We start from the raw sequence: 22723 nt of genomic DNA on the forward strand, positions 1-22723 counted from the left end.
CTCTTTGAGTGTGACCATCCAACCAATTCTTTGCCCACCGAGTGGTCCATCCATCAAGTCTATGTCTCTCCAGTTTAGACACAAGGATGTTGTGCGGGACAGCTACAATCTATATGTGTATATATCTATAATGTATAATCTGTACAGCTTTTTTTCTTGTTTTTCTCTTTTATCTCTCTGTTCAGAGATGCGTATGCCATGAGAGATTCTATTAATTTTTTAAAGTATTTATAGCCAATTTCATTACTTCATCCTTTATTTTAGCCTTTTAAGGTCTTCAGCAGGTTTGCTCGCTGCTTTCATTTCTGAGGTGTAGTCTGTGTGTCATTTTGATAGCCTTTTTGTCTTACGAGGTCTGTGGCTGTTAGGAATTAGTGACTCTGGCAGTTGTCCCTGAAGGTGCCTTGGTGTCGCAGTGCTGGGCTGTTAGTCTTGCTGGGGGCATTCTCAACTCCGCATTCTGTACATGAGCTTTCTGTCACATTTACATGGTATGATACTTTTTGGATCAGAGCCTTCCGTAGCAGTCTCCTGCATGTCCGGTGAGGCTGTGTCTGGTAGATTTAGTTCTCTCTGAACAATGAATGTTATACAAAATGGAACAGGTCAAACAGATAATACTGAAGGACGCAGGGCAATTACTAGCCTTGTGGCTTGTACATTTTCTGGGGATTCAGGAGAAACAACCTTCAGGTTGTTGCTCCAGAGTCAAAGTTCCAAGGAATTGCATCTCTAATTCTCTACCATCATGTATTTTTAATGTAAGTTCTTTGGTTTTGACGTCTTATAGTCCAGCCAGAATTCATAGGCTCCTTTCAGAGCTCTCACAGTATTAATGAGGGAAGTTGAGTCCTTTGTCCTGAGGTTGGCATCGTGATGGTCTTGCCTGACTTTGAGTTCTGCAAGCTTCTGGTGGGGGAGGAAGGTGGTGTTTGTGGTGGGTCCGTGCGTGTGTGCTGAGGAGGGCAGAGGGGACTTCTCCGTGGCAGGCAGCAAGGAGCTGCGTGGGGTCGCTGACAGCTCTGGGTAACTGCAGTCTCTGTGCTGGGAAAGATGCTTGTCTCAGCCTCTCACGCAGAAAACCTGGTCTCTTCGTTTTCTCTCCCGTTGTATCCCCTGACGATCCTGCCTGGCGTTGCCCCTCTCCAGACGCCTGCAGCCCTTCGGCCTGCTCACCTGGCAGGCAGGGAGACCCGCTTTGTAAGTGCCTGTTGGTGTGCAGTGTGCGCTGCTGCTCCGTCCTGCTCTCACCCGGCACCGCTGCTCTTCGCCCCTTCCTCCGGCTCCGCGTTCCCCGGCTCTTGGGCTTGGTGCGCACTGAGGACTTGCTGGGGAGAGCAGCACCCGGGGCGGCAGGCTGAGGCACGAGAGGCTGTTCCCTGCTAGCCACCGCTGAGATGGCATCTGTGGACGCTTCCTGGCAGAGAAGCTGTGGTGCTGATGGCTTTGCTCAAGCTCAGTAGCAAGTGCAGAGGGCAGGGGATGTAAACAAGGGCCAGGACCAGCTCAGTAGCAAGTGCAGAGGGCAGGGGATGTAAACAAGGGCCAGGACCAGCTGAGCTGGAGCGGAGACGGGGAGGGTGGGCATCAGTGCCCGGAGGTGTGCAGAGAGTTGCAAGTGCCTTCTCATGTAGCAGAGGAACGGGGAGAAGCTCTTGCGAGTGGGCTCTGGACTGTTCCCCACATGAAGAAGGAGGTATGGTGGGGGTTAGTATGGGACGTGGGGGCTTTTCCCTGTACAGGGGAGGGGTTGGGAGTTTTGTATTTCTTTTTGTGTGAAACAGGGTAAACTAAAGGCTTGGCTTCCTGTATGGACTCCAAATTTACACCTGTATTTCTGTTTTCAGGCTTCCATTAACTTTATTACATCGCAGGATGACAGCAAATCAGTAAGTACATCCGCCATGGGACCTCATTGTAGCGTTCCTATGCATTCTCCAGCACGTAGAGCTTGCCTCTTTTTTGTGCATGTGCTCACTTCCAGCCCTGCAGGTCTCACTGTTGGCTCTTATTCTGTCATCTTCAGTCCTCCACTATACCTTGAGTTTGTACAAATGCACTAAGTCTTAAATATTGTCAGTTTGAAAACTTAATGCAAGTGTTTTTGCAGCTTTTATTCCTGTTTACCCTTGCAGTTTTCACTCATGTGGTTTTTGCTAGCTTACTGAATTCCTGCTTTGACTGTCTTAGTATTAGATGTTGTGTTCACTTCCACACAGCATCCAACAGCAATGACACCTAGGTCAAATCTCAGACTATTGTCTCTTCTCTTATGTATGCATTTCTCATCGGAGCCCTAGCTGAGTCTCAGTTCGTTTTCATCCCCAGCTTTTGCCAGTTCCTGTTCCTGGCTGATGTTTCCCTACTGCATCTTCCATTTATAATGCTTACATTCTCCAAGCTTTGACATATTCATGCCATACCCCTCTGACCCGTGCAGCTGCTGCTTGTATGGCAGATTCTTCCTTGTGTCCTGGCCTTCTCTGTAACCCACTGGTTCTGTTGTGACCCTGACTTGTCTGAATCTCAAAATACTTGCACCAGAGGCATTGTTTGGTGTTTGCTTCACTAGCTCTCCCCCCAGTCTGGTAGCTGGAGTCAGCGGCACAGCTGAGGAAATGCGCTCAAGTGCATGGATTTGTCTTATTCACTTGCATGGCAGAGACATCTTGCTGCCCTAACTGCTCATTTCTCTTCTCTCTGTCTCTCCCCTGCCTCTTCCTCTGCCTTTCCCCCTGTTGTGTGGTATTGACACAAGCAGACCAAGCCAGGCGTCATTCAGCCTCTTGCCCGAGTGCGACAAAATGCTGCCTCACATAATTCGGAGGACGGGGACAGCCCCAATCCCTTCCAGCAACCTCAGCTGTCCTTCAATATCCAGAACTCTGTAAGTGGCCTGCAGTTCTTTCTTGCTAAGCTATGCCTATCTGCCCTAGGTTCCTATAGTGCCCCTTTTTCTGGTGGGTAGGCTGGACACACCCTCCCAGTGGTGATTTTGTAGTTTAAAGATCACATGCCTTCGTTAAGGCTGGTCTTGTTTATGCATCAGTGTGGATGCCCTGGGTAAGAACCCATATTCTTCACAAGTAGCGTCACAGTCAGTGCATCCCATTCATTTTTCTAACATAGATGAGCCTCACCAGCTTGCCTTGTGTCTTCACTTACCCACTCAAGAAGTTAGCGTTGTTGAAACTGTATTGTGGCTGAAATCCCCAGAGCAGTTACAGTTTTAGATCCTTATTTATGAGGCATTGTGTTCTGTTGAGCCATAAATCTTTCAGAACCCTTGACTGTCAGTGTCTTGCATCTTGGAGCAAAAGCCAATACCATCTTGCTGACAATAAATTTTATGATTTACAAAATGATCGTTTTTGAAAGATTCATATTCCCTGAGCTGTATGTTGATGGGCGAGGAGGATTCAGGTGTTTTGGTCTTTGTCATGACGGAAGACTTGTATACCTACAATATAACCCTTCTCTTTTTATTGAAACTTGTATGACATGATACCAAATTAAAGACCTGATTTGCAGGCAAACAGCTATATATAATCCATGTAATTGGCCAAGGTTCGCATATTTTGCAATCTCTTCTGATCTTGATGTGCTGTTCTTTAGCCTATGCAGAAGGGAACGTCATCAAACAACATAATTTAGCCTCAGTCCAGGACAAAGAAGAACCGCAAGCACCTGAAAATGAGTTAGTGCAGCTAGAGGGGTTGAAGGAATGAAGCAACTCAAAGGGATTTGCTTTCTAGTGGAAGAGAAGGTGGTGATGTCATTTCCCATCCACTCCCATGCATTTCTGTGATGCTTTGAGCAGGTCATCCCAACTCCTCTTCCTCCCTGAATGTGATTGGAGGGGTCACGGGGAAGATAGGTGAGGAACAGACCAGCAAAGACAAGTGACAAGCAGTAGGAGGGTCCTCTTGGACCTTATCAGATATGTCTGAGGAAGTGGAATTCTGTGAAGGGAAAATTTGAGATCAAAGGCAGGTCTTCTCCAGATTGTAGATCCTTGAATGGGTTGCCAGTTTGGTTTAGGAGACTGTGACCATTAGCCTTGAAGTGCGTAGAAGTGCACACTGGTCATTTTATAAACAAGTACAATAGCCACTGCAAAAAACCAAATAAAACTGATAGATCCCTTCCCATGAAGAAATGCCAGATAAGGCCAGGGCTTATCTTTAATTTTCTAATAAACTAAATGTGGCTTATTCAGTCCTAAGTAGGGGTCAGAGTCAACTGAAAGCTGTGCTATTCCAGCCCCAAAAGCCCACTGATTCAAGTAGACATGTGCTAGTTGAATTGGGTGGAAATGCTTCAGGACTGTGACAGCAAGATGGCCCCTTGGCCAAGAGATCAGTCACAAAATTCTGGACAAGTTAGTGAGGATCTGTACCACCAGAAGTACCATTCCTCCACCATCCAAGAAATGAAACGGGGCTGTGGTACATGTGCTGCTGTGTACAGCATGTGTACAATACACTGCTCGTGTTTCTGCCCAAGGCTGCAGGAGCTGTCCCTTAAACACTCCACTCTTCAGGCTTTGTAGGCTGAGAGTTGTGCTGTGTTTCCCGTGTGTTCGATTCTTTTTTATAACACCTGCGATTATCTTTACCTTCTGTCTTTGTCCCTGTAGCAAAAGCCACCTTCACCACCCTCTCCTGACGAGATCCCCATCAATGTCAAGCAAGCGTACAAGACCTTTGCAGCAGTGCCCTTGTCACACCCTCTGCTCGAGACACAGGTAACTGGTGCTGACTGGGGAGGACGTTACACAAACAGGGGTACAAGCAGAAGATTGAGGATTGCAGGTGAGCAAGGGGAAGCATGAGAAGAGGAAGGAGGTAGTGATTTGTTTCCTCCAAAGAAAGCTGTTGTGAAGGAGGGACGTGTTGAGGTCCCCTTGGAGGGTGGAATCTCTTCATGTTGTGGACAGTCACTCTGTGACCGTAAACATACAAAGTCCTGAAAGCTCATTGAATGTCATGTCGCTGTTGTTCTCCTAGGATGTGAGGATGCTGTTTTATAACCATGCTGTTCTGGTATAAAGAAACTCTGAACTTCCAGATTCCAGGGCCAGACTAAACCTGTTCTGAGGAATTTTTTTATTAGATTTTGATCTTTAACTTAATTGGAACTATTCCTTCTCCCTTCCATGTATCTGAATCATGGAACCATTCAGGCTAGATGAGGCTTTTGGAGGTCATCTGCCTTGGTCCTCCACGCAAAACAGGGCAACCTTTGAAGTTGTATGAGGTTCCTCAGGCCCAGTCCACTTGAGTTCTGAATTTACAAAAATGGAGATTCTGAGGTCGCTGTGGGCCATCTCTTCCAGTGTACGACCACCTCTGCTGTGACGAGTGGTTTTTGTATATGTTTTATCAGAATTTTTTTTACCACAACTTGTGTCTGTTGCCTCTCATCCTTTTGCTGTGCACCTCTGAGAAGTCTGACCTTGTGCTCTGTAACTGCCCTCTTGGAAGTTGAATACAGGAATTGGATCCCCTTCTCCTGACCCTCCTCTTGTCCAGGCTGAACAAGCACAGCCTTCTGAGCTTGTTTTCAAATGTCATGTCCTGCAGCCCCTAAATCGTTTTGATGGTCTTCCCCTTGACGTGCTGCAGTCTGTTAGTGGCATTTCTTGTACTGGGGAGCCCCAAACTGGGCACTCTGCTCTTTTAAGTGTGGAATAGAGAGGAAGGATTGCTTCCTGCTCCAGCAACCCCGTTTGCGGCCAGCCTTTACTCTGCCAAGGCGTTGTCCTGACCTGTGTTCAGCATCCCACTGAGTCATCACCCATACTGTCTTCCCTGCCTCTCCTTCCTGGAGAGCTTGTATCCATGCATGGCAGCACTTCAGTTATGCGAGATCTCTGGAGCTGTCTGTTTATAGGCACTCATACTATCACTTCGTTTACTAAACTAAAGAAGCAAAACACTGTCCCCTTTGACACATCATGTTTGGAAAGACCCTCTGTTTTCATAGTCATCTTACTGCTTTCCTTGCTGCCTGTTCCTATCTGAATTCTTGCTGGCACATCTTTGATGCAAATGAGATCTTATTTCAAGATTTCATTCCACTGTGGTATTGTTTGGGTTTTTTTCTTTCTTTCTGAATCTCAGTTGACAACACCTTTCCTTACATGTCAATAGATCACACTCACCTTTTTCATAATCATGCTATACTGGGAGCTATGACTATTCTGCGGTGACTTGTGACAGCAACTTTATGTTATATCTAAGCTAATCCTGCCCTCCCACTGTTTACGTTGTCCTGCGTTTGTGCTCATCTGGCCTCATATTGATCTGGCTTGGGAAATTAATACGGGTCACAAGTCTTTCTTTCCTGTTTGTAGGATTGATTTTTGGCCATTTTAGCTTTATAGACTGATGTACTCAAGTTAGATGGGTGTCGATCGAAGCTCAGGGAAGTTGTTAGCTAAGCCCAGGACGAAAAGGAAGTGGAACTTCTCTCTGTTGGCATCTGCAACCCACCAGATGACCTAAGTTCATGAGCCAGATTGTATCTTGTACGCAGATGATTCCTCCAGCTTCGTAGTCTCTAGCTGATGTATCGTGGTTTAAAACGATTACTGACCCTGAAGTAGATCACCTTGTATTTTGCACTATTAAATCAAATTCTTTTCATTATCCTCAAATCAACCTGTCATTCCAGCATGATACTCCAAACTCTTCTGAATTTTGACGGTGCTTGTCCCCATTCAGTGGAGTAGGATGAATGAAATAATTTGCAGAGGCATCAGACAGCTCTGCGTTTCTGTGAATCTGTATTCTGGTGTTTGCCCTTCACAAATTTTATTCTCCCCTTTCTAGTTTCTGAGTCAAATTTGGCAATGAAAACATTAAGCAAGGTTGGTCACAAAACTGATCTTTGAATTCTCGGGCAACTCTATGCAGTTCCTTTGTTTCAATAAGTATTTCTATTATCAAAGGAGGACATTAGATTTATCTTCATCGCACCTGTTCCATTTTAATCTTTTCTATGTATTTTTGTTTTACCTATATTCAGCTGTGAATATTTGTCCTGTTGAAACTGTACAGACTGATAGCTCTGCTGCTCTAATTATTTTTGCCTGCTTCTTGATTTTTAAGAATGTATTAGCTATTTTTGAGACATGAACGGCCACCCAATTAAACAAGTCAATTAAAAATCCATGCTTGTCAGACTTGTCAGAATTGTTGAATAGTGATTATCTTGTCCCTGCAGGTGAGTGTATTGAGCTTTTAGGTTTTCTTCGGTGTTAACCACAGTAATTTCTATTTCCAGACATTTACTTCTTAGCTAGAAGCTTTTTATTTCCTTTTTTTTTTCCCTCCTCCTTCCCTTCTCTGTTATTGTGCTCCTTACTTATACAAAATTAAAGCTTCCTGTTAGTTTTTGGAGTGCGTTTGAATAAAGTTGAAGGTAGTCTACTTCTTCTCTTCTTGTGACTCTTTTTCACTTGTATAATTAAAAAACTTTTGTATTTTCAATAACTTTTTGGCAGTTCTCATTTTACCCTTACTGATTTCTGGTTCACAGATGGATTTTGTGGATCAATTTCTTTTTCTGCCCCCTGTAGTTCTACTCATCCAATATTCTGTTATTTACTCTGGTAAATACAGATTTCTTTCTTTCCTGATGGTGTTTCCACTTCTTAGAAGTAAATTTTTGATAGTTGCATCTTTTGATTTAAAGAAAGTCTAAGCCTCCTCCATGTTAAGCTAAGCCCTCTGCTCCTGTTCTTCACCTATTCCCCATGTTTTTAAGTTTCTGCCCTTTTGAAAGTTGTCACCATCTCTTTCTGTTTAGCCCTCAATTTAATGTAAATCCTTATTATTCACGATTGCTAAGCCTAAAGTGGCATTGTCTTGTGTTAATTCTGGGACTGTTTTGTGAACCAGTCTGTCAGCCGGTGTCCGGGACTGCTGCTGTTTGTGCGGCGTTGGTGACACTTCGCTGGAGGGCAGGTGCAGTGATAGAAAACTCTCTTTTTAGAACATGCCCGTTTCTCTGTATTCTTAGGAATCGCCTGGTCAGACCAGCACAGAGAATCCCAAAACTGCCCCGGAGGTGAGTTCTGGTGGCTGGAGCTGGAGGTAGGATGGGGACTCGCAGAGGATTCAGGCTTTCGGAGATGGAGATTTGGAGACAGGATCACAGCCTGGGCACGCAGGGGAGGGCTGGGGAGGAGGACAAGGGTATGAAGCAGGTGGCTGGGGCGGGCAGGTATGGGGCATGCCTTAGGGGTGACGTGGGGAGGGAGGTTTGGCTCGGTCACCCCGTGGGCAGTGCCGGTGTGGCTCTCGCAGGTGGCCACGCACAGCCCCAGTGGACTTCACAGCCCTGAGCAGAGATCCTTCCGCGAGAGGCAGAAGTATTTCGAAATTGAGGTGAAGCAACAGCAGATGGACAAGCCTCCCAAGCGTGTCTCCTTGGTAGGAGAGGATGACCTGAAGAAAATGAAAGAAGAGGAAGGTATGTTGGAATCTGTGCAAGGAAGTTTGGCCTGTTGAGTGAATCCTTTCTCTGTGGGAGGCATGAGAGAGCACACACACCAGAAAACCAGCACTTGCAAAGGCCAGTGGGTGGTTATTCATAAGGCTTGGTAATAGCTTGAAGTAAGCGAATGTTAACACGTTTTGTGGATGCTCCACTGTTACTGTGTGGACTGGTGGTAATGCTGTGGTGTCAGGGTTTCCTATAGTTGGTAAACACTTCAATAAAATTTTAAAAAGCTGATACAAATGATGATGTTTCTTCGTAAGCTGCCTAGGCTGATATGCAGCAACATGGGATTGCCCATGGCATCCTTACATAGTATCTGACAGCAGAGCTTTTATTGCTCAGTATGCTGCTCTGATTTTGCATGGAGCTTGCAACAGGAGGGAAAATTACTGCTACAGTTTTTGATGTAATTTCCTCCTGCTTGAGAGTTGTTTTAAAAGGTGATGAGGAACAATGTTAAGTAGAAAAAAGGGCTCCTACGGAAATCCTGTCCTGTTTCATAAGAAAATACAGCTGGAATTGGACTCCTGGGTTTGGGAACTGTGACTCTGTTGCTTGCAAAGATTATCATAGAATTTCTTTTGTAAATTGTTGGGGTTTGGGTTTTTTTCATTTTATAAATAGCTATTCTTCTTTCCCACCTTCCCTCCTATATTCCTGTTCAGAGGCTGTTTGTGAATTTGTCCAGAGCATTAGAAACCTTCTCATTTTCACTTAGTAGTTCAGGAACATGAATACATTTTAAGACAAGAATAAGCTCATGAAAGATAGAAAGGAAGGTAAGAAAAAGAAATTACAACTTGTCATTTTGGGTTTCTTCAATACACGGTGGCCAAAAGAATCACAAGTCCAACGTAAGAAGTTATCTGGGTACTTCAGGCTCGCTGTTGGCTGAGAGAGATATAGGAGATGCAAAGATCAAGATATAAAGTATGGAAGGAGAAATTATAGAGTAGCGATGAGTTTCAGGCTTGCATTTCAGCTTGTTTTGAGATTTGCTAAGTAGGGTAGATGAGGAGAAACATCAGCTCTAATCAGGATCCCTCCGAGTGCTAAAACTGAAAAAAAAAAAAAAAACCCAAAACTGAAACATCACACAAAAAACCCAGACCCCTCTGGGGAAGAGAGATCCCACAGTGAAGATTGTCCAGATGGTAAAGTAAGTTTTAGCTTACTCAGGATGAAACATCCCAATCAAATATCTCAAAGTGGTAAGTTACATCCTCTGGATCTTTGCAATTCCAGTGCTTACACAAAGATTTTTGCTGCTTTGGGCTCCCACTGCTAGCAAACTGCAGCACTAGAAATTTCAGCATATAGGCACACCTACTTGCACAAGTGTTCTGTTTGCATTTGTTTATTTAAAAAACATTTAATAAAAGAGGCCAAGCAGCATTTTCACTTTGCAGTTATAGGAGACAGGTCAGAATAGAATAGAATAATTTCAGTTGGAAGGGATCTACGACAATCATCTAGTCCAACTGCCTGACCACTTCAGGGCTGACCAAATGGCTGCAGGGCTGACGAAATGTTAAAGCATATTATTAAGGGCATTGTCCCAATGCCTCTTAAACGCTGACAGGCATGGGGCAGCAACCACCTCTCTGGGAAGCCTGTTCCAGGGTTTGGCCACCCTCTTGGTAAAGAAATGCTTCCTGATGTCAAGTCTGAACCTCCCCTGATGCAGCTTTGAGCCATTCCCAGGTATCTTGTCCCTGGATCTCAGGGAGCAGAGCTCAGCACCTCCCTCTCCACGTCCTCTCCTCAGGAAGCTGCAGAGAGCAATGAGGTTGCCCCTCAGCCTCCTTCTCTCCAAATGAGACAAACCCAGAGTTCTTAAGCCCTTCACCGGGTTTGTTCTCCTTCTCTGGACCCATTTGATTACCTTCACATCCTTCTTAAATGGTGAGGCCCAGAACTGCACACAGCACTGGGGGTGAGGCTGCACCAACGCTGAATACAGCAGGATAATCCCCTCTCTTACCCGGCTGGTGGTATGGGGTTTGATGCCCCCTGGGATGGGGTTTGCCCTCTTGGTGCCAGGGCTCACTGCTGGCTCCTGTGGAGCTGCTGCCAACCAGCACCCCCAGGTCCCTTTCTGCAGGGCTGCTCTCCATCCACTCCTCTCCCAATTTATACTTGTGCCTGGCATTACTCTGTCCCAGGTGCAGAATCTGGCATTTCTGCTTGTTAAATTTTATGCTCTTGATGATTGCCCAGTCCCTCTGCAAGGTCTCCTCTCCCTTGAGACAGTCAACAGCACCTCCCAGTTTGGTATCATCAGCAAACTTGCTAATGGTGCATTCAACTCCTGCATCCAGACTGCTGATAAAAATACTGAACAAAACTGGCCCTAGACTTGAGCCCTGAGGAAACACCATGGGTGACTGGTCGCCTGCAGAATGCCTGCCTGCGGCGGGCAGCCTATCTAGCCTCTTGTCCTGATCCTCCTGTGACCTGTATGTCTGCCTGCCTAATGGTTCCCCCCGTCCACTGCCACGTGTGGAGGCCCATCACTACCACTCCAGGCTTTGGTCCCTCCAGGAGGCGAGTGGGAAGATCAGACTCAACACGAGTATGCAGACTCCTAGGGTTGTCCCCTCTGGGAAGGGAGCAGGAGAGTCTGCACACAACTCCCAGTTTGAGCCTCCTGTGACCTGTATGTCTGCCTGCCTAATGGTTCCCCCCGTCCACTGCCACGTGTGGAGGCCCATCACTACCACTCCAGGCTTTGGTCCCTCCAGGAGGCGAGTGGGAAGATCAGACTCAACACGAGTATGCAGACTCCTAGGGTTGTCCCCTCTGGGAAGGGAGCAGGAGAGTCTGCACACAACTCCCAGTTTGAGGATGGGTAAACTCAGCATGATGAACTGTTGGAAATCTGTTCTATAGAGTGTTCGGGAATGGAAGTTCAGTGAGTAATGAAGGAGGGACTGAGGGAATGGCGTACAGTTTGTTGCATCTCAAGCATTAGTGGAGTGGAGGAGAAACAAAGGCATCCGTGGAGAGGGTGTGGACTTAAACCAGCACAGACTTGCAGGGGTGATGAGCGAAAGGACCTGCCCAGAGGTTGCATCCTTGTCGGGGCTTAGCGAGTGCTTTGTGGTATAAGATGAGTCTGTCTCATTTTGGCAGCTCGAAAACTGCAGCAGAAACGTACCCTTCTATTGGAGGAAGAAGCAGAAGAGGATGAGATGGTAAAACAGGTGCCTGAGATGAGCATGCAGTCCAGTGTCATCATTGAAGGAGTTGAGTACAAGATTGAGAGACTAAATGGAAGGGGCATCCAGGCTCCAGCAACTCGGTAAGACAAGACTGGTAGCTCGGTACCACACACATGTGTCAGAGGTGTCCCAGTATCAATAGTTTTCAAGGAAGAGGGCTGGGCAGTATTTCTTCTTCAGCATGGAAATGGGCAGGTTTTTCCAGCTCTTTCTTTTCAGAAGAACAGCTCCTTCAGCTATGCACTTGGGTATGTAGAGATGTTGATTTTTTGGAAGAGCTAATTCAAGATAAGCCCTGATGCTGAACCTAGGTTTGGGGGTTTTTAGGTTTTTGTTTCCCAGTTCTCTTGGACTTATCCTCCAGGTTGCCTTGATGTTTTTCTAATTTTGGGGCATAGAACTGGGGAATGAGGAAAAAGCTTCTCATAAGACTTCACATAAAAATAAGGTTACACTTAGAATAAAGCTGAAGCTGTCCTTATCTGTCTGTCTTGTCTTTGTCTTTGGTACAGACATTCTTCTCTTCACAAACACTTTTATTGTCAGTCTTACAGTGGCTGAAAACACTTCTTCTGTCATTTTGAATCTCACTTTTCTCCATTGTTTCTGTCCAGTCTCTGTTGAGGAACTTCTCACATAATGAATGCACTGAGACTTTCCACCTCCTGTGCTGAGAGGGCAACTCTAAGGAAGGACAGCAGCCAAATGCAAACCAACTTCTTGGTTTAATGTGAAGGCCTACTTATCCCTCCTGTTTTCATATTGCAATGTCGGAGGTTAGAGAACAATAAGGCTGGAACCATCAGATGACCTTCAGTTACTTATTATTTATGCTTGAACAAAGGCAAGGCAGTGGAATAGACTGAATTTGTGTTTCTTGAAATATTTTTTTTTTGCCATACTAGAACAGAAATTGATATTTAATCAAAATAAACTTCAGCAGTAAAAATAAGGGCTCAGAGTTGTGATAAACTTTCCCACCGCCAAATGAGCCACAGTAACTGTGTGCTTGTTCTTAACCTGTGGAAGACAGGCTTGTGTGACCTCCTTTCATTACAGCTCAAACTGAGTATTGTGTGCATGTGCGCAGCTTGAGAGCGCAGATGGTAACTACAGCTCAGCTGGTCTGAAGTTTGCAGTAGTTCAGATATGAGCATAAGGCCTCAGTGTGTCAAGCAGTTGCAGGTAAGAGTACCTGCATTGAGAATCACTGTTCTGAGATCACTCGGGATTCATCCCTAGCCCAGATGTGCATTCACTTACAACGCAGGAGGGTCATCCTTTGTTAACATTCACACGTATCTGACATCAGCAAAGGAGAAAGCTGGAAGGAGCCAGGCTGCCCATCACGCACTGGCAGCTGGAGAGAGCCAGGCTAGAACTGTGCAAGAACTTGTCAGCAAACAGGATGTATTACGTTTGACGAGTGTGTGTGTGTTCACCTCCAAATGCAGAAAATTAGTTCTGATGTTAGAGAGCGTGAACATTTATGAAATGAACAACGAAATGCTTGCAGCAACGGAGAAGGAGCTGTTGAGCAAATTCATTAGCAGTTGTGGCTACAAACTGAACTAGTTGTTGCTTTCTGGGACTTGGATCTGTTCCGAACCTTTCTTGGGTATGCCAGCCTGTGGTACTGTTAGCTGATGTGCTTGTTTTGCCCTAGGCCCTTTGAGGTCAATGAGAACAGCAGCTCACAGAGGAATTCACTGGAAGAGGGAATCAAGCCTGAACAGAGAACCAACTCTATGTCTGGGTAAGTGGATCAGCAATGTCTTTTGCCTAGGAGCTGCCAGGTGATGGAGCAGATGGCTCCTCCTTTTTAGCAGACATAAGATTTAAAAGGAAGGATTTTGTAGAGAAAGGGAAATTCTGATCACAACCAACTTCTAAAGAGAAACTCACCTCTGTTATCTGTCCTTCCATGTCCTATGGTGATGTCCTTGGATGTGGTACTAAACAGTTGATTGGGGGTGTAAGTCATCACCTTTTGTCTTGAAAACAGGCAGATAAGAGTTGTGGTTTCTGTTTCTCTCTCTGCCCAGGTTGAGTCCATTATATCTCGGAGCAGGGGATCCAGTGGCACCTGTGCGGACAGCCAAAGCTGAACGGCGGCACCAGGAGCGATTGCGAATGCAGAGTCCTGAGCTGCTGAGTGGTCAAGAGAAGGAGCTTTCTCCAGCAGAACGTCGTGCTCTGGAGGCAGAGAAACGAGCAATGTGGAGGGCAGCACGGTGAGACAGAAGAACCTTCACTGTTCTCTTCCCTAGGCTAGTTCAGGACAAGGGTACCTGCTGCATGTCTTTCGGATTACGTGGTATTAAAAACAGGGAATAAACAAACCACCTAAGTCAGGTGTTAAGGGAAGTTATATAGTATATGTTCAAACAGTGCAAAGCATCCGCTGCTTGGCTGAGCTCATCTGCTTCTGACAGCTACATGGGTGAGATGTCTCTTACATTTCAACAGTGCTTGCACAATCATGAAGATAGTGGAGTTTTCTAAAAAAAACATAAACACCTTTATGTGATGGTGAATGTATTCCTTCCCTCTCAGCACACAGCTTCCCACCTCCTTTGTAACACATTAAAAAGATGATATTTATTGAAGCTGCAAAGTGACGTAGTCAAAATGAAAAACGGAAAGAGCATTTCATATATCCAGTGTTGCTAGACTGGAAAATTTGCTGAAGCCAAGAAATTAGCAAGATGAGGGCATTCTTATCCACGTGGGCTGTTTCATCAGCTATGAAAGAGTGATTAAAAATTGTTTTGGAAGGAAGAGAACTTCCTAGCTCAGAACTTAAGACTTGAACCTAGCCCAGGCATTTACTATGTCATAGAATTCCTTTCAAAAATTAGTCAAGCTGCTCCTATAACTAATTATAATTTTCTTCCCATAATGTTCCTGTAGGAGGCATTCAAAGGACAATCTGAAACAGTCTCTTTTGGGGTTTGAATGAGAGCTTTTAGAGGAACAGGGCTGCTAGTGACTCATCCTTGCCAGCCTGCTAGATAAGACGCTGGAGGGACTACCGTGAGTTATGATACTACTTGGCAATTCCAGTGTTTGTGCTTAGGCATGGATGATAATGGTGCTATCATCTTCTGGGGAGGCTCTGAGGATGAAGAAATATGTAGTGGAATCCTCAATGAGAGCTGGCTAATTATCTGGGGCTTTGAGAGTACAAAGCTTCCCATTGTTACTTGATGATGTCACAGATCTGCTTGTGTTTTATTTAGAGCTGGACTAATGTTCATAGTACCAGGGCTTTTGCCCTTCAAGAAAAACTTTCTTGGTATGCTCCAACCCTTTGCTTGGATGAGTCCTTTGCCTGGTCTGTCTCAGCTGGAATTTTTTTTCTGAAGCACTACCTTAGTTTTGCTGCACTGCCCTGTAATGTCAGGAAGCTGAACAGGTCACTGGAAAGCCTGTTTGTTATGTGGAACCTTGATTTGGAAGAGATTGATGTCTCTCATCTTGTAGCATGTTTGTTAGACCTTTGAAGCTGGCCCTGCTTTGAGCAGCTTTTGGATCAGGTAAGCTCCAGAGGTCCTTTCCAACTGGAATTACTCTGTGAGTCTCGACTGAGTAATCTCTCCTTCCGCAGCTCCCCGCTGATGGGGGTGCCTGTGTACAGGCACAGTGGTGAGTCAGGATGTCCACAGTGTGCTCTGGCAGGATTGTTTCTGCCCTGGGCTATTGTTTCATGCTCCAAATACCGTGGGATTCTGGCTGCTGCTGTGGTTCACTGAATGTGCTGCTCTACTTGGCATCTCATGCCTTTCTAGTTGATGCTGCTCCCATGGTTTCTGTGTCACAACTTTTCAGGGAGCATCATTTGCAAATGGAAGTTCTGTATTTTCACATTAAGCCAGGAATAATCCTTTTACAAAAATACGAGTGGAAGACAATTTGTAAACAATGCCTGCCAAAACAGACACATTGCCCTTGTGTTATCAGGCTAGAAGCTGCGTAGGTGTTGTGGAGCGCCATGTGTGCTTACAAACCATCGCTCAGAAGAGGCTGGCTGGGACTGAGATGACCAGATCCAAGTTCTTGCTCTGGCATGTACTTCCTTATGATGTCGGACAGATCACCAAGTCCCTCTGTGCTGCAGATGCACGGAGAGAGGACTGTAATAGCACTTTTCTGTCTCACAGGAAGGCTGTGAGCATTGAATACATTAAAAACTGACTGTCAGTATGATGGTGTGTAAGCACCACAGTGTCGTCAGGAGTACGCATCTTACACAGAGTTGCTGCTCAGTCCTTGCACCTGGAAAAAAAACAACTCCGTTGTTGTATTTGATCCACCAAAACAGAAGTTGTCTGTTGGGCTTCTCCTCCAGAAAATGAACATCACTGTGCTTGCAGAGGCAGTAGAGATTGATCTGTCATCCCTTCCCAATTAGATGCGCATGATTTTCTCTCCCTGATGCCTCCACTTCCCATGCATATTTCCTCCTACGATGGGGCAGGCTTTATGAGGTAATGTCAGCTCTGATTCCTCCTAAGCCTAAGCTTTAACATATCCAAGGAAGACTGTAATAAAAGCTTTGTTTAAGATGGATGTAGAAAGGAGAAACATGACGTCGCCTGCGCAAACCTGTGAAAGCAAAGCCATTACAAGGACATTGCTCGTGTCACAGAATGTATGCTGCTTGCCTCAGGACTCTGCGTTCTTCCATGAACTTGTTGCTGTTGCCAGCAGATAAAGAAATCTGAAAAACGCTGGGGGCAGGGACAGGGCAAGATTATTTTTTTTTTTAAGTCCTCACATGATTTGCTCCCGTAACATTACTGTACATCTGACTATGCTTTTGGGTTAGCTAAGATTTTATTGAAATTGCTTAGGGCACAGTAACAGTTCCATGTTACACAGTACGAGGGTTAGCGAGTGTTGAGTGTAGTGGTTTTGTCCACTACGGGCAGGAGAGAGATCCCTGCTTTCCAAACCTTCAGTCTCTTCTCTTCTAAGCATGTTTTATTCACGGAAAATGAGCTAGTGAAGAGAGAGCCTTTTAGAGGTAAGAATACATGACAAGGTGAAGCTACTTGCAGCTGTCTTGGTTTTCCGTTATCAGATCCAGCGTTACTGTTTTTAAGTTCTGCAGACCAGGTCCTCAGCTCCACTTTGCTTCTGCTACCAAGGTGTAGCTTTTTATTCAGTTCTTGCAGAAGTGCCTGGCTGATTCCTTGAGTAGGGTTATGGCCCTGCTTATTTTGGCATTGGCAGGAATCAGTCAGTCACCATAATGTGCTCCTTTTTTTAAGACAAGGATGGACTGTTCCCTGCTACCGCAGATCTCCCAGGATGATCTGGTCGTCTTAGGATCCTTCTTCCGTAACTGCTAGAGCACACACGGTGACGTGATGGCAGCCAGGGCCCAGGTCTTCTTTCCAGAGGCCCCCAGGCAGCAGTACATGTGCCGTGTGGGAGGGAAGACTGTGTCGCCCTGCACATGGTGCTGCAGCCTCACTAACCTATGTTTTCTTTAAGTGCATGCCACTGATTTTGTTACTTTCTCTCTAATCTTCTGTCTTCTGCTTCTTTCCAGTTCTCTGGTCTGTGTGCTGTCACTCATGACCCCATCAGTTTGCACCTTCTTGGGCTTTCCTTTTCCTCCCTGTGTCATCAGTGCTCTGCCAGGACGTGTGATGTCCCCCCCCTTCCCCCCTCCCCAGCACACCCCCCTGTGCTCTGCTGGGACAAACACGCGGGGACCCATGCTACATAAGTATTCTGGGCACACACAAGCACTGGCATTCGTGCCATAGGAAGAGTGTGATTAAGAAGGTACAGGCACATACCGAGGGGGCAGGTGTCCGCAAGGGCTGTGTGCATCTTGGCAGTTTTCCTACCATGTACATGCTGTTTTATGGATGCGCTCATCTCTTCGGTTGCATGTGTTCCAGGGCCTGTGGCAAAGAGACCTTTCGTAATGTGCTTGTCCGTTTTGCTTCCCCTTTTCTCCTGGTCAAACAAAGGTGCCTGCTAACAGGTGGTCAGATAAACCTATGCAAATGTACACTGAGACTATCAAATGTGTGCACGCACACTCACTCATGGCCTGTACTCCCTCAGTCTGCTCACCTACACACACGCACACTTCTCTGTAACTACCTCCTGGGCCCTTTCCGTGTGTCTGCTGGGTGTTTCCAGTCCTCTCCTAGCCTGTCAGGAGGGCAGTCTCTAGATGCTGAGGCTCTGAAGGCTAACGCTGCTGGGCACGTCACCCCAGATTGCACGCTGGAGGTTCCTGCTGCTTCCGCAGCAGTTGGTGTTGGACAGGATCAGATATAGGAGCCTGTTTTAATCAAGGCTACCCCTATATCAGACCCATATTTCTCCTTGCCAGGGTACGTTCCTGTATCTGTTTCTTTCTTTCCCTGCGCTTGTCCGCTGCGATGTTCATCACCATCATCTCCTCTTCCTCCTCTTCCTCCTCCTCTTCCTCCTCCTCCTCCTCCTCCTCAGATCCTCAGCTCTTGAAGACAGTATTAAACAGTACGAGCAGGATCTGGCCAGGAAGCTGTACCAGTCCCGACAGTGGGCACCTGCTCCCGGGGCCAGGCCAGCTCAGATGCCTAGTCCAATGCAGAGTCACGCCTCAAGAATCCCGGGGTCAGGAAGCCAATCCAGGTGTGCACAGCCCCCTCCCTGCCAGCTGCATGCTCCACAGTCCTGTCTGTGTCCCTCCGTCCTAACGCAGTGCTCCCAGCTGTGGCCTGCTAGGGGTAGGGAGGAGATTTCAGTGGTCGCTGGTGTTCATTTCCCTGAGGTCCCACAGACTACCGGCAGTTGTCTCAAACAGAATGAGGGGGGATGCTGGGTCTGTTTGACCGGGAGAAGGGAGCAGACATTTCCGAGGGCTGAGCCCACTTTTTCTTAGCTATTTCGTAATCCCTGGGTGGCTGAAGAGGGTTAAGATGCAACACACTGAGAGCACAGAGGAGAGTAAAGCCCTGAGAACTGATCCTACTCGTTTGAGCCCCTTCAGTTCCTTTCCCAGCTTGGGTTGCTCTCCCATCGTGTATGGCACCTCTGGAAAGGCCTGCAGCTTCTCAGTGCGTTGATGCTTAGCTCTAGGCTCTGTCTGTTCAACACGTATGATGGCATGTTTCAGGATGACAGCGAACCGAGCTGTTCTCCTGTCCTGCTTTGAAAGTCTGTCTGCCTCAGGGAACCAAGGGTGCTTAATTTCGCCTTTCTGCGCCCAGCCTGTTGACTGTGGTCTGGCTGCTGGGGGCAGAAAGTGGCATTATCTCTTATCAAGAAGGCAATGTCTGATGTCTTTTTCTCCCTCCCTCGTTTCTGAGGCAGGATGAAATCACTTGAACAGGATGCTCTTAAAGCCCAAATGGTTATTGCCAAGTCCAAGGAGGGGAAAAAACGCAGCACATTGGAGCAGCTGGCAGAGTCACCTTCACCTGTTCCTACCCCATCACCAACACCACTGGAAGGTACTGTATAGCTGTCTCTGAGGAGGAAAGTTAATGCTTCTCTGGCTTAACTTTCTTGCAAGCAGACCTGTTGAAAGTAATTTCCTCCTTCAGCCTAGCTTGGAAGGTCCTTTGGGGCATATGACATCTCTCAGCTTAGGGGATGGGCCTGATCTGTAGAAAACGTGAGAGAACATCTGAGGTATGGTTCTAGGGAACCAGAGCAGAAATAAAACAAGCATCATGACTTTTTAGAAAATATAACAGGAAGGAGGCATTTGTTCTGAGAAGGCAGTGTCTTTCCTGAGCATAGTCTTTTATCACACTTAAATGCTGCTAAGTGGGAAGGGGCAGATTCGGGGAAGTGTTGCATATAGTACAGCCATTCACTAAATAGTGCTTTTCCGTCATCTTTTGCAGATTGCAGTCCCAGAAACGTCACTTCACCGGGAAGACTGGTATGACATACTGTGTTTGCTTTTGTTATCTCGCCTATAATCCTGGAATTTCTTGGTTACTCAGCTTGGGTGTGGACTGTGCATCTGGGCCATGGGATCCGTGCTTAAGTATTTAAGCCGAGTCTGGCTGCATGATATACAGAATTGTGAAGAGGGCACAGTAGATGGACCTCTGCCATACCCATTGCTAGAGGCATCCCCCCTTTTTTGCAACTACGGTGTAACATCTGTTTTCTGTTTCCCTGTTTTATTATTTCATCCTTTTCTTGGTTCTTCATCTCTGTGTTCAGAAAGCCTTTCACTTCAGAGACTTTGGCCCCTTCTTTCCTCAACAGCCTAAAGCCGAGAACTTCAGCTGAAGCCAGCATTTTCCTTTTTCTAAGCACTGTATAAATGCAGCAGGACATTGTTGCAGAGAACTGTCAAAATCAGTAAGATGGACAAACGGAAGAGTGGGAGCAGCTGCACAGAGAGGGGACCTGGTTTTGCCCAAGGTCACACAATACAGCCAGCTCTGGATTGAAATCCTGACTGTGCTACAGCCATCAGGAATCTTGCCACAACTATTCCCATGAAAATCGGTTTCCTACCTAACTTGGTGTGCATGTGCATTTTACTGGAGCAGATAATATTTCCTCTGCAGCTTGGAACCCCTGTCCTGACAGCAGAACAGCTAAAAAGACCATGTTCCAGAGATGCCTCATTTTCAGAGGCTGTATCCAGGCACTCTTGGCACTAACTGAGAATGACGCTCTGCTTCTGCTTTTATCTCTGCGTAGATTGCTCAGCTTGCTGCTGGTTTTCCACCCATTTCTCTCCCCTTACTCTCTCTTCTCTGTTTCTTCTCTTTTGCTGTCCCTTCTAGTCCATGTCTGAAAAGAAGTTTGACTACCGGGAATTTGCTGCTATTCCTTCCTCCAAACCTGTTTACGAAATCCAGGTATAAACTGCATGCTGAACCATCTATTAGATTGGTTAGGGCTTGATTTGATGGAAGCACCTGCACATGAAGTGATGACCTTCAGAGCAGAGGTTGAATGATTTGAGGAAGTCCTCTTCAAAGGCCCTGTCTGTGTGGGAGGCAATGACAACCAGCTATCTTGTATAACTGGGGGTTTATTGGAGACTTCAATCAAGTGGAATTGTGAACAAGTTGGTCCAGGTGGTTTTAAAATTAATGACAAAAGCTTTGCAAATATAAAGCCGCTACATCTTCACCTTAATTGACCCTGAAATATTTTTAAGTGAAAGATGAAAACTAAAAGGGGAGAAAAACTATAGAAATGACTGCGAACAAATTGCAAATTGAAGCAAATGTTAACTTCAAACTGGAATGCGTCCAGCATCCTGCCCAAGAAGCAGCTGTGGTGACAATTCTCACATGTTGTAACTCTGCTGTAGATGAACTGTGAAGTAATCATGTGGTAAGAGAACACCAAGTTTCAAGGGTGAGCACCATGGCAAGGTGGTTCTCCTTCTTAAAAGAACCTCATTTTCTTTAAGCTGCTTTGTCACAGGATCACAGAACGGCTGAGGTTGGAATGGTTGACCTCTGGAGGTCATCTTGTCCAACCCCCCTTGCTCAAGCAGGGCCACCTCAAACCAGTTGCTCAGGACTGTGAATCGTCTTTCTCTTATTGTCTGGGTTAGTCATTGATTGTATTTGTGACAGCTGATTTGAGCAGAATACTGTATGTCTGTAATTTTGGGGGTTTTTTAGTTTGTTTGGGTTTTTTTTTAGTTTTATATAAAAGACAATGAAGCAGGTACCTGCAGTTATGTTTGTGTGGTGTGTGGAGAGCTAGCAAGTACTGATATGTTGGGTTTTAACTTGCTGTCATGACCCAAAGATCCCACGTCCAAAGCATCATCCCCAAAGCCAGGCTGACTTTACTGGAGTTGCAGTTTGAGGATTCTCAGGCAGTTATACATCATTTGGTGCATATCCTTGGCTGACTGCTTTCACTGCTGGTATTGCTCAGCTACTTTGGTAGTCGCTCATCTTTTTCTCTCAGAATCCCTTCCCTTTTGGGGTGTGCACCTGTCCAGGTTCTGTACCAGGGGAGTCAGAGGGCTTCCCACTCAAGCCCGAGGCAGCTCTGGACTACCCACGTTTCCCCAAGCCTCTGCTGAGACCACGGTGCAGCACTGGGTCTTCAGGCGGCTGAGAAGATGCCGCCGAAGGAGGCTACACCTCCAAATCATCAGGCAGTTCCTCTGGACCTCTCTCAGCAGTGCAGTAATTAAGAGACTGTATTTCTTTCTGGCCATAGTCGCACAACTACGTCGCCGACTTTGGATCAGTGCAGTGCTCTGTGGCTGGGCTGTGTTCCTCAGCAGTGCATGCCAAAGTCCTCACAGCCCCCTGTGCTGTGCATGAGAGCATGACTTCTACCATTGAGCTGCTTTATTTCTAAAGCACTAAATAGGCTGAGATCACCTCTCCTTCTTTCCTGCCTCCTCCCATTTTGCTGCTTGCACAAAATAAGCAAGTTTATATGGAAATGAGGGCTTCTTGCACTCTCACAGCTGTGAAACTTCCGTAATGCTTTCCATATAAGTGTATAGAGCTGCCATCCTTCAGCTGACAACTAAAGAAAAATTAAGCTACTCCTCACTTGTGCTCTTGAGGCGAGCAAGAAGACCCCTAAAAGATAGATTTTGATCAGTAGTGGCCAGAACTTTCAGATGAGTTTGGCATTATTAAACTTGCTGAAAACTGAGCTCTTCTGAAACCCTACCCTTACATTTTATAGCTCAGAGAATTGTTGAGCTCAGTGTAAGTATTGCGTACGACCCTGGAAAGACTTGTAGAAGTAACAAATGCAGCCACTTTTGAAGTAAACAGGATACCTCAACAGAATAATCTTGACCTTCCTGTCCTTGAAGCACTATATACGGCTAGATTAAATTCTCTATTTCAGCAAAGTAGGGCTTGGGACATTTATTCCTGTCCCCAGGGTAGTGCTGATTTTCAAGCCACCTCAAGTTCATGACCGTGAGCAAAGTTGTGTTCTCACAGTGTTGACACTCTGCTGTGATGAGCTACAGACAGCTCTGGCTGTTGGAATGGTCTTCATTTTGT

At 46.1% G+C, this 22723-nt stretch overlaps 1 protein-coding gene across 1 annotated transcript in view; it reads left to right on the forward strand.

The window, feature by feature from the left end:
- Positions 1-1847: 1847 nt before the first annotated feature.
- Positions 1848-22723, forward strand: part of LOC104157623 (protein scribble homolog) — a gene marked incomplete at its 5' end in the record, with an annotated part of 28324 nt that continues 7448 nt past the window's right edge. Inside the window, 11 exons of the mRNA XM_009695034.1 lie at positions 1848-1889; positions 2762-2887; positions 4640-4747; positions 8029-8076; positions 8316-8481; positions 11647-11815; positions 13402-13491; positions 13781-13969; positions 19062-19201; positions 19601-19638; positions 20504-20578. Of these exons, the coding sequence (XP_009693336.1) occupies positions 1848-1889; positions 2762-2887; positions 4640-4747; positions 8029-8076; positions 8316-8481; positions 11647-11815; positions 13402-13491; positions 13781-13969; positions 19062-19201; positions 19601-19638; positions 20504-20578 (1191 nt within the window). The remainder of the gene's footprint in view (positions 1890-2761; positions 2888-4639; positions 4748-8028; positions 8077-8315; positions 8482-11646; positions 11816-13401; positions 13492-13780; positions 13970-19061; positions 19202-19600; positions 19639-20503; positions 20579-22723) is intronic.

The sequence above is a fragment of the Cariama cristata genome, unplaced genomic scaffold (assembly GCF_000690535.1).
Source record: "Cariama cristata isolate BGI_N322 unplaced genomic scaffold, ASM69053v1 scaffold4352, whole genome shotgun sequence".
Classification (NCBI taxonomy): Eukaryota; Metazoa; Chordata; class Aves; order Cariamiformes; family Cariamidae; genus Cariama; species Cariama cristata.